Genomic DNA, 12,440 nt, shown 5'->3' on the forward strand with positions numbered 1-12,440 from the left:
TGTGTGGATGGATGGATGGATGGATGGATGGATACTAGTGGAACACATACGTAAACAGAGTGAATAACGTTTTGTCTTGAACCTGAAAACATGCAGAATGTTTATGTCCAGAAATAAGAGCTCAACCCTGCAGTCCAGCTTTGAAAAGTGATGGAGAACCAAATGGAGAGGAATCCGAGTTATCTCCAACATCTGCGATTACAGAACAACACAGCTTCTCACTCGGTGGAGAAAGAAAAATGGACCGAACCAAAGCTTTTAAAAGTTCTTTGTTTACCACTTTAAACTAAACCAAAGATTTGTATTTGTTTCCCTTGACTGATTAAAGCCTACAACCTTAATGCATTTAGCTTTTAGACAATGTGAGGGAGAAAAAAATCTCATCACACATTAAATCTCTTTCCATACTCATCTAGATCTGGAGAATACCTGAATTAAACCCCAGACTGTAAAGGAAGCATATTCATCTTAACATAAACACGTTTTATGTTCTGCAGCTTAAAGCTACTTGAAAGCCAGATGAGAACCTGAGGACAGGTGTGCATCTCAAGTTCTCAGCTTGTCTGAACAGTGACTTTAGAGTAAACCAACAACAAGAAGCCAATCTGACAAATACCATAACGACAAGGGCTCATTGTAAAATTATGTGGAGCATTGTGAAGATGCCTTTATGTTCTTATTAAACAATTATTTAGAAAGTATAGGGGTGGCGAGGGAGAACTACCTAAACACGACTGCAGTTTAACTGATTAACTTTCGGACTCACAATGACTGAAACTTTGCAACAAACCAGTGTTCTTGTGAGTGAGTTAAAAAAAGAAAAGCAAGGAAGTGTGATGGTAAACGTTAGACGTGAGCTTCACCTCAGGGCCCGGCTGAGCTTGTCATAGTTCATCTGAGGTTTGCACTTCCTGGCCCCCCACAAGCGGGCCACCTCGTCCGGGTCCTTGATGACGAACTCTCCGTAGTCTCCCTGCCAGGCGATCACATCGTTGTACTCCTGCTTCCTCAGCAGCTCCAGGATGAAGTGCCATAGCTGGATCTGCCTGGAGCCCGGGCTCGACTCCGGCTTGTAAGCCCACTCTGGAAAGGCAAACCCTGCGGGAAAAAGGAGGAGTGTTAAGGTGGAGATCATTAATGGTAGACGGGACGGATGTCTTTTTGAGACATTTTATTTCGGAAAACACTTGATAATCAGTGCTTGACATCCAAGAGAATCAGAAGCCACACATTTACTCGGTTGATCTCAGAATGCTGTTTGCGATTTTGGTGCCTCGAGTTGCTGCTGACGATCATTTTGGTTGAATCTGTTCCCACAGAGCAGATTTATCAAACCATTCCCACTATCGCCATCAAAGCTGGAAGATCAACACTGTTTTAAAAGATTATCAGGCCTTGAAACATGAGCAGACAAAATATGAGATACAGCCTGATAACTACTATCAGAACACACACTCTGTGAGCCACACACACCATTATGCAAAGGTTAAAAGTATAGGCTTTGTGCTGCAGCGCAGTAAAAGACTCAACACCACTTCTGCAGAAGGCCAGACTGAAAGGCTGGACAGTTATGGCGTGGTGACACACACACATAAAAACACACACACACTCATGTTTTGCTGTATGTAGTGAGGACCATGTGTTGACTCCCATTGATTTTCAGTCATTTTCAACCCTTTCTATGCCCTAACCCTGACAATAACCCTAAACCTAACCATTACCAGTGCTTACCTAACCCTAACCTTAACCTAAACTCAATTCACACCTTAGTCCTAAACCTAACTGTTAGCAAAATAGGTCGTGAGGACCAGCAAAATGTCCTCACTTTGGTACAAACGGTCCTCAATTAGATGGTGAAATCGGGAAAATGGTTCTCACTGTGATGCCAAGACAGGAACACACACACACACACACACACACACACACATACACACCTTATTAAGACCAGATGTGTCTTGGCAATCAGACTCAGAAAACTCAGGCTGGGAAACATATGGGCACAATATAACAATGCTTATTTCAGTGTGTGTGTTGTGTGTGCAACCGCTGTAAAAACTCTCGCTCGTCTAAATACCAAGACTACAGTTGGCTTCCCGCACATTAAAGCTCCTCGTATGTGTGCAGAGGTGATGGTGAACGGTTTGAAACAACCTGCTCAAGGACGGGCCGCCAAAACGCTGTGATGTGGTCTATTGATCAGAGTCAGATTACACACCAGGATGATATAACACGCCATAACATAAGCGATCATTAACCGAACACGCCATCTGATGCAACCAACACTCTGGCATATTAAACGGTGACACATTTACTCCTTTTATCCTTTAGTGCCTTCAACATCTGATAGGAGAAGGCTTTGGGAAAACTTTATAAAAGCTTACAATAACAGTGAAGAAGAACCACAGAAGAACAGAGCAGAAAACTAGACGAGAAGCAGACATGAGGCCAGACATGTGCTCCCGACTCTACTTCACTGGATTTAAACCGCACAGAGAACATAAATGTCTGGCCTATTAAATACAGATTTTAAAAATATTTACTTTTTTTGTAAATGCTGCCATTGCAAAGCTGTTCTTAAAATAAAGTATTTACATTCAAAAGTAAGTTGACAGGAAATAGTGGGGGAGAGGTAGGGTATGCAGTAAAAATCGACGGGCCAGGATTTGATCCGGTGACCGCCTGCGTCGAGGACTAAGGCCTCCGTAAATGGGTTGCACACCTAACCCCCTGCACCCCCACCGCTGTGCCCCAACTTCATAACAATGTTTTTAACTGTGAAGAGGAAGGAAAATAATGCAGAGTTTTTAATTAAAAAATAAAACATTCAAAAGAGAGGTGAGTGTTTGTTTAATCTCTACAAATATTACCAAGGGTGCCCAGGTCAGACAACAAAACAACAAAACTGAACCTTTTTGGTCTCAATATAAAACAATATGTGTAGTGCAAAACTGAAAATGTATCACCCCGAAAGCACCATCGCCACAGTGACGCATGGTGGCGGCAGCATCATGCTGTGGGGCTGCTTTTCTTCAGCAGGGACACTGAATAAAGGACAATCCTGAAAAAAAAAAAAACCTGTTACTGCCAGCCAAAGACTTGAGACCGGGCCAGCGGTTCAGCTTCCAGCAGGGTGGTTTAGAGCATAGCTTATTAATAAGATAGAATGGCCCAGTCAAAGTCCAAATCTGTAACTAATTAAAAATCTGTTGTCTGGTCTCCGTCCAGTCTAAACTGGAGCAGCTTTTTAAACAGTCAGTCAGTCAGTCAGTCATTTTCTACCGCTTATTCCATAGTGGGTCACGGGGTAGCTGGTGCCCATCTCCAGCAGTCTATGGGCGAGAGGCGGGTTACTCCCTGGACAGATCGCCGGTCCATCGCAGGGCAACACACAAACAACCATGCACACACTCATTCATACACCTAAGGACAATTCAGAGTGACCAATTAACCTAACAGGCATGTCTTTGGACTGTGGGAGGAAGCCGGAGTACCCGGTGAGAACCCACGCATGCACGGGGAGAACATGCAAACTCCATGCAGAAAGACCCCCGGTCGGGAATTGAACCCAGGACCTTCTTGCTGCAAGGCAACAGTGCTACCAACTGCACCACCGTGCAGCCCACAGCTTTTTAAACAATAATGGGCAAACAAATTCAGTCTCTAGATGTACAAAACTTACAGCTATAATAGCTGGTTCTACAAACTAGTATGGACTGGGAGACTTTAGAAGGAAACTGGTTGGCTTATGTTGGGGTATCACAGAAAAGCAGGCTAAAGAGAAAAGCATGCTACTTTGTTTTGGTCTATCACATAAAATCCAAGTAAAATACACTCAGGCTTGTGGTTGTAAATGTTTGAATGGCATACAGAGTCTTACATTAGGAATGTGTACTTTTACAAAAAAAACTTTAAAAAGTAGCAAAATGAGGAACAATTTGGACGCATTAGGGCAAGTCAGCAACAAGCTCTATGGTTGACCACAGGAAATCTGCACATCCTCACTGCCTAAGTCAAGTCAAACTTCCTCTTATTCTAACTTATTATTATTCTAGGCTGAATTTTATCAGCAGGTGTCAAAAACTGAGCCGGCCATAGTAATACCGAGGTCCAGACCAGAACATTCCAACCGTAGCTCTGACTTCAGCATATGTAGTCCAGGAAGATCTGGCAAAGATATCTGTTTTAATAGCAGCTCCTGTTAAATAATACATTCAAGAAACGTCTGATTAACCCAGGGCCGAGGAGAACCGCTTTCAGAGAAGAACCAACTATTTATTCCCTTCTTAGTGCAGCTGCTGCTGTACACTGTTGCCACATTTTAACCAAAGGTCAAGTACAAGGCTACGGATCTACAGCATATGAAAATTCATCAATACTGTTACACAATTTAGAGGTTGAAGACCGAGTATTGAACCGTTTTGTTGCCTTTGAAGTTGCTTTGAACTTTGTTGTGGGCAAAAAGCTGCTGAATAATGGAAATAAACACCGATCTCAAAAAATGCAACAAAATTATGAATTTAAGAGCTTCAAACTGATTTTCTTTGCCTTACTCGCTCTGTCCTTTAGAAGTGAATTATTAACATTATAATAAAATAACAATAAGCAGCTAAAAGGAGTTTCAGATGAAAGGAAAAATGTGTGTTTAATGCATCTGATGCAAAAGCCCCGGACTGGTAAACAAACACTGCTGTTTACTATATAAATATAGCATAAACAATATTTTATTATTACTACTGTCTATTTATATGAGGCAAGAACTTAGGAGTTTAGCATTTAGGCAGCTTGTAAAGTCTCCGTGACAACAGAGAAATGGTTTAGACTGGTAAAGCTGGCTGAACAACTGGCTGACTTGGGTTGAAGCTTTCTGCTGCTGCATCAGTGGAAAAATGTGTTTTTCTTTAACTCCTGAATTAGAAGCAACAAATGAAACAACCTCAGCACTGCCATCAAAAGGCACCACAGGACAACTCAATAAGATGAATTTCAGCCGATACTACTGAAATCCCACAGAGGAAGACTGAATTGACCGATCTAACAGCAAACTGTAGTTAAAAACAAACCAAAGTCGATTAAGTGCAAAAATCCTCAATTCCACCTCTGAGGTCATTTTTTCCAACCTTTTCATCACTTTTTAATGTTTCCTGATGCTTTGGGCTGCAGCTATTTAATATTTCATTAATCAAATACTTGACAGAAAAAAATTCTCCAGTATACATGTGCTACACCATTAGAGCTGTGCTGTCCCGCAGCATCAAAACTGCACTCACATCCCAGCGCATCTTCTAATCTGTTCAGTAATTTATACATTTTATTTGCAGACAAGAAGTGGGGTGGAGAGAGAGAGAAGACTTGCAGCACAGTCTCCAGAGTCGGGACTTGAACCCAAGACAGCTGCGTCGAAGACTGAGACCTCTGTATTTGATACCCGACTCACTGCCACATGCTCTGTAATTTATGAATTAATGCATATCAGCAACTATTTCCATGGAAAAAGTTAAGAAAATCTTTCTTTAAATCTGTAGAGTGTCTTTGAAAGAGTACAAAGATGCTTGGAGCTCCTTGCAGATGGTCATTTATTGCTTTTTAAATTATATATATATATATATATAGATACATATATAGCGCATGATGATTCAGGATGCTGCACCTGCTTGTTATTGTAGTAGTTGAGTATTTTCAAAGCGTATAGACATAATCAATCATGAATCAGAAGAGCCTCGGTCTGCAGGTTATTGGTGACTGTTATTGTTCTTAGTTCCCTTATATTTTGTTTAATATGATCCCAAACTGATGGATTTCTTGGTCTTTCTCAGTTTTTCCTCCTGTTATCTCCACTCTTCCCTCTCGCTTAATGTGAACAGAAGTGCGACTGCAATAACTGTCCCCTGTGAAACACACAGATCTCTATGTAATTATGTGAATAAAATGAAGCATCGAGTCAGATTTTGTCACAGAGGTTTTTGTTGTAATTTGATAAATTGTTCAGCTCTGCTGATGTCACTGCTTATTTCCACCACTCACTGACTTTATTTGATTTATATAAAGAAAAGGTTTGAATAAAACCACGTGGTGATGCATGTGGAGTCATGCTTTATAGAATCATGGTATTAAAATGGCCAAAAGTTTCAGATTCAGCAACTTTGTGTTTTTCTGAAAATTTGAACTAATAAAGATTTTACAAAAACCGTGATTAATCCAGGAAAACAGGCTTGTTCCTGATGACTAATGAACCACATGCTGCTATCAGATCTCCTGTGGTGCTCAGAGAGAAAGCTAAAACAGACAGACAAGCTGGCTGTGATCATTAACAGCCATCAGAAGGCAGATTACTAACTGGGTCCAAACATATGATTCATACTTCAGATGACTCCTGTCACTGGGGACAGTTTAGGCGTCAGGACTCAAAACACTGCTAAATGATGGGGCGTGCTGTCGGATGAAGGAGATACGTTCTAGTTGTAAAGTTTGAGGTGTACAGTGAGGGTGTTTTCAACTGAAGTAGGTGAGCTAATTTTTCACATGCACAAAGTACAAAGATACAGAAGCCATGTTAGTGAGCGGAGGTAAGTGGGTTCATGCGTGGGTGCACAGAGCACCGGAATAGCAACCATGCCCACTGCGTGTGCGCTGCAGATGTCCCTGCTGACTCATAGCTCGTTCGTTTGTCGTTAAGCTTTCACAGATTTCGCCTTTCTCCCCCTCAACACCACTGCACTTTCTTTCTTTTCCCTTTCATGCAGTCCCTCCCTCGCTCAGCCTTTCCTAAGACAAACCGTGTCCTAGCAACCAAAGCTTTCAGCACCAAAAATAAACACCAGTGTCACGACGAACTAAGCAAAATGGGTTTCAATAAAAAATAAAAAGTTGCCACAAGAGTTTGAAGATCGGGCACTGGTCCAGATATGTGGCAGTGTTATTGGTTTATTGCTGCATGGCAAACCTAAATGATGCTGCTCCTGCACAGAAATCCAGCTCTATTTCTCACCGATTCAGAGATTAACTTGATTTCTCAGAGCGCTGACCAGAACAGGTGATGCTCCAGCATTAAAGGTGCAGCTGCTGATGGGAGTCAGAATTACTGAAATTTTATGTTCATTTTTCATGTCTGACCTGATGAATGAACCAAGATTTTAAACTACTGCTGCAAGTTTGCATCAACTTTCTAACCTGATGCATGAGATACATTTGGCATTAGAGGATAGGGATTATGGCCCGTTTTCATGTTCCTACTGGACTGGACCGACAGTCATAAAGATGTTAGAAGTGTTTCCTGATTTAAATCAGGAGTGCACCGATTGAAGTTTCCTGGCCGATCATTGAACTTAAAAAAGCTTGATCTGCCGATTTTGGCCGGTGCATTTTGTTTTTGCATGATTGACAGTCAGGTGCTATAAGGTCACTCTACACCTTAAACTAAAAATAAATTTTGCTTTTGTCTTTCCTTTTTCACATTGAGACCTTTGCAGAGGTAGATAAAATCGGTGGATAAGATCAGTTTCACATGCAAGTATTGGCCAATCGCAAATTACCTCAGAGGAAACTTAACTACCTTAAGGAAATCGGGGCCGGCCAATCAATCGGTGCAACCCTATTTAAAATGAAATGATACGGAGATGCAGAGCTCAACTTGCAGTTATTGCTGTAAACTCTACTACTCTTGTAAAGACAGGAATGAAACTAGACATCTTCTGCAAAAAAGAAACTTACTGAACTGAAAAAAATTTATCAAAAAAAGAGAAGTACCCAACCCAGTTTCCTGGCCTCTGGGCTGTTATTGTATGTAGAATTGGACTGGAACACAATTTATTTGACTTGGCTGGTTAAAAACTGAGAGAATGGGATTTCCATACCCAATATAGTCCATTAAGTTGATTTTTCAATAGTTCCTCGAAGGATACTCAGTGCCACAACATGCAGGTATAAAATACTATAGAATGTATAACTGGATCTCTTAAGGGACTTTTAGTAAGCCTGAACAGAGCAGCAAACAAATAATTTCTGTCTGAAGAATCCATTTATGTTCTAAACACAAAGAGCAACCATGTTCATGAGTCCTTATTGAAGGAAAAACAATTTTTAGGCTTTTTCCTTTATCAGTTAATAAAAAGAGAAGTGAGGCATAATCCAAGTCCAAACAAGTTGGGTTTTACCCAGATGTGGGTTTCACTTTCACTTTGGCCTAGTTAAATCCTGGAAAACATATTAATGCCATTTTCTTTAAAGTAAAAGTAATATGTAAAAAAGCAAAGATATGCCTCATAATAAAGGTAAATAGTCGGTGTAAAGCTCCAGGAAATAGGAATAATCTAGTTTAAATGTCTTGAAATTTAACATAAGTACAGTATATGAATCGATGTACAGCATTATTCAAAAGTCCATCCATACCCCTTAAACAGACAAAGACATATTTGCCAACTCTTGCAAAACACCTGAAGCTGAATCAGACTGGATGGAGAGCATCGGTGCTTTGATGTAGACCATCCCATCGTATCTCTGGCTGTATGTTCAGGGTTGTTCTGCTGCTGGAAGGTGAATCTGTCTTCTGCAGCTGTTAAAAAGGTTTTCTTCCACAGCTGTCGTTTCTTTAGCTTCATCCTCAACTCTGACCTGCTTCCCTGGCCCAACTGAAGAATAGCAGTCCCACAGTATGATGCAGCCACCACTGTTTCATGCTGATGCATAGTGTGTTCATGGTGATGTGCAGGCCAGATTTATGGAGTGCACGACTAACAGCTGTCCTGAGAACACCTGAGCAGTGGAACTCTGCAGCTCCTCCAGAGTAACCATGGGCCTATTGGCAGCTTGTCTGATTAATACTCTCCTTGCTTGGCCATTAAGTTTAGGTAGACGTCCAAGTCTTGGTTAAAGACAGCCCTTCAGTAATCACGTTGGTCTTCTCTTACAGTTTGTAGTATTCAGCGCTGGTTTCAGTCTGTGGCTGGGAGGACAGCATGTCTACAACCAAACACTCACCTCTCACAGGGACAAAAGCCTTTGTGCAATAAAATGAACTCTGCTCCAGACAGGAAGAGGTGAAACACAGCATTTTAGACCTCAGTTGAGTCTATATATAAAAAAGAGCAAAGCAGAAAAACTAATTCACCATTATCCTGCAGTACCGAGCCACCTGCGTTCTCCTTTCCAAGAGAAACATGCCGGCAATCAGTGAGTATGCAGGTTTAACACGCCGCTCAGCTTTCCTTTGGGAATCTGACGTCACAACACTTGGAATGGTGCTCGTAATAACAGATAAACATCACTAGGGTATTGTTAAAGGGGGCAAAACTAAACAGAGCCTCCAGTAGAAAACTGCTTTCTCCAGCAAAAGAAAAAGTTTCTGTACTATGCTATTCCATCTATCCATCTATCCCCCATTTGTTTTTCCCTCCCTTCCTCCTATTCTTTGTTGGATCTAATTTTAGCCCGTGGAAAGGTTGGTGTGCGCCTGTCTGCAGGGTAATGATTCAGAGGCACGGAGAGCGTCACACAGAGGTAACAGGCCCGGCAAAAAGACCATTGGCTGGCTGCTGGCTGGAATCTGGATCGGGTTTATCAGCGATGGGATCAGGACAACGCAGAAAGGCAGGAAATAAAAGGGTTCAGAGCAGGAAACGGGGAATCTCCGCTGGGCGTGAACAGCACTGGTGTGTGGTAGCAGTTATATTCCCAGGAAAAACACAAACACTCCACTATAAATTAGGAAGTCCAAAACATTTTATAATGATCAACTTATAACCATATTCATCAAATTGTCTGGTTCCCATGTTTACTTTACAATAACCAACACTCTGCCACACTGGAATCACAAAAAGACAGCCTAACACCACTTTAATGAAGAGGTCTGAGCCTGAAACTGATGTTTAAAAACAATCTTCTCCTCACTGAGCTGATCTCATAATTGCCCTTAAAGGATGGAGTTCAGATTCAAGGAGCCAGGGGCTTAAAGCCGGGGAGGAGTCGGAGGCAGAGACGGCACGAGGAAGAACTCAGGTGGAAAAGTAGAAATAAAGACGAGACGAAGGAAGGCGGAAAAGACAAAAAAAAAAGAGAGAAGGAACTCAATCCTGCTGAGATCAAAGGGAAGCGAGGACAGCGTGAGCCTTCAGATTTCACATGATCCCTTCGTTACAGACTTAGCTGGAGGCCGAAGAGAACTGTTTAGGTTAGAAATGAAGGAACCTGGTATAAAACCACAACGAGGTAAAAAAAAAACTTGAACCAAGTTGCCGACAGAAGCTCAGAGATTTGTGGCTGATTTACAGCAATAATTATGTATTTATATTAAGAATAGAGATGATGTCATGTTGCTGCGTGTGAGAAAACAAAGGCAGAGGTCACTGCATCTTCTGGCATCTTATATTAGCAACTAGCTTAGCAAGCTTCACCTAACCTGCAGTCTGTGTATTCCCTCCTTAATACTGAACTTTCTAAAAAGGCTGTCAGCACTTCCAAATCCAGCATGTTTCATGACAGGCAGCGGTTAGAAACTCAAGACTCTAGTCTGTAATACATTCAGCCTTCCTGTTGTCAGCTGAAAGTCTTGCTCTCTAGCAGCCTGAATAAACCACAGACATGTCTCAGTATGTTGTACTGCCACATAGATTTGCACAGAAAAGCTGTACCTCATTATAGGCCGCATGGTTCAAAGCATGGGAAAAAAGTAGCGGCTTATAGTCGGGAAAATACGCTATGTACCCAAAATTACTCATACCCCTGGCAGGTTTAGGTTTAACGTAACCTTAATTTTACCATTGTATTTTTTTCTAACTGGAATTAATATAAATGTTTTGGAGTGGCCCAAAGTCCCAATCTGACCTGTGTAGGGAGCTAAAGATTAGGGTGATGGTAAGTGGGCCTCCCAACCTCAAACGACACTTAGGACAATCGGTACAGAAGTCTTCTGGATGCCTTCAGGAAGCCTTCCTAGGTGGAGGTATTCTAGAAATCTACCAGTAAGAGAAGGGACTGGGATAAACCCACGATTCACTGGAGAGACTGGAAGTCTCAATGTTTGTTTGCTTCCTGTAGTCTCGAAACACAATAATTCAAACAATGTTTTAGTGTTTAGGATTAACAGATAGCCACATTACTGTCATCTGCAGAAGAAAAAACAATAGCAGTGAAGAAAGTGCAAGTTTTGTCATTTCACCTCTAACCCTGCTACAAGATTACACAAACAGTTATCGTTTAAAGATGTTTGCCAAATTCAAGGAAAATCTTTTCCTGCTGCTTAATACACTGCTCAAAAAAATAAAGGGAACACTCAAATAACACATCCTAGATCTGAATGAATGAAATATTTTCATTAAATACTTTGTTCTGTACAAAGTTGAATGTGCTGACAACAAAATCACACAAAAATCATGAATGGAAATCAAATTTATTAACCAGTGGAGGCCTGGATTTGGAGTCACACACAAAATTAAAGTGGAAAAACACACTACAGGCTGATCCAACTTTGATGTAATGTCCTTAAAACAAGTCAAAATGAGGCTCTGTTTTGTGTGTGGCCTCCACGTGTCTGTATGACCTCCCTACAACGCCTGGACATGCTCCTGATGAGACGGTGGATGGTCTCCTGAGGGATCTCCTCCCAGACCTGGACTAAAGCATCCGCCAACTCCTGGACAGTCTGTGGTGCTTCGTGACGTTGGTGGATGGAGCGAGACATGATGTCCCAGATGTGCTCAATTGGATTCAGGTCTGGGGAACGGGCGGGCCAGTCCATAGCTTCAATGTCTTCATCTTGCAGGAACTGCTGACACACTCCAGCCACATGAGGTCTAGCATTGTCCTGCATTAGGAGGAACCCAGGGCCAACCACACCAGTATATGGTCTCACAAGGGGTCTGAGGATCTCATCTCGGTACCTAATGGCAGTCAGGCTACCTCTGGCGAGCACATGGAGGGCCATGCAGCCCTCCAAAGAAATGCCACCCCACACCATTACTGACCCACTGCCAAACCGGTCATGCTGAAGGATGTTGCAGGCAGCAGATCTCTCTCCACGGTGTCTCCAGACTCTGTCACATGTGCTCAGTGTGAACCTGCTTTCATCTGTGAAGAGCACAGGGCGCCAGTGGCGAATTTCCTGGTGTTCTATGGCAAATGCCAAGCGTCCTGCACGGTGTTGGACGCTGGGCCCTCATGCCATCCTCATGGAGTCGGTTTCCAACCATTTGTGCAGACACATGCACATTTGTGGCCTGCTGGAGATCATTTTGCAGGGCTCTGGCAGTGCTCCTCCTGTTCCTCCTTGCAGAAAGGCAGAGGTAGCGGTCCTGCTGCTGGGTTGTTGCCCTCCTACGGCCTCCTCCACGTCTCCTGGTGTACTGGCCTGTCTCCTAGTAGCGCCTCCAGGCTCTGGACTCTACACTGACAGACACAGCAAACCTTCTTGCCACAGCTCGCATTGATGTGCCATCCTGGATGAGCTGCAC

General features: G+C 42.4%; 1 protein-coding gene across 1 annotated transcript in view; it reads right to left on the minus strand.

Annotated features, from left to right (window-relative positions):
* The window catches only part of erf (Ets2 repressor factor), a 41,511-nt gene that overhangs the window by 12,529 nt on the left and 16,542 nt on the right, over positions 1-12,440 (minus strand). The window contains exon 2 of the mRNA XM_047383194.1: positions 864-1,098. Coding sequence (XP_047239150.1) covers positions 864-1,098 — 235 coding nt within the window. The remainder of the gene's footprint in view (positions 1-863; positions 1,099-12,440) is intronic.

The sequence above is a fragment of the Girardinichthys multiradiatus genome, chromosome 13 (assembly GCF_021462225.1).
Source record: "Girardinichthys multiradiatus isolate DD_20200921_A chromosome 13, DD_fGirMul_XY1, whole genome shotgun sequence".
NCBI lineage: Eukaryota > Metazoa > Chordata > Actinopteri > Cyprinodontiformes > Goodeidae > Girardinichthys > Girardinichthys multiradiatus.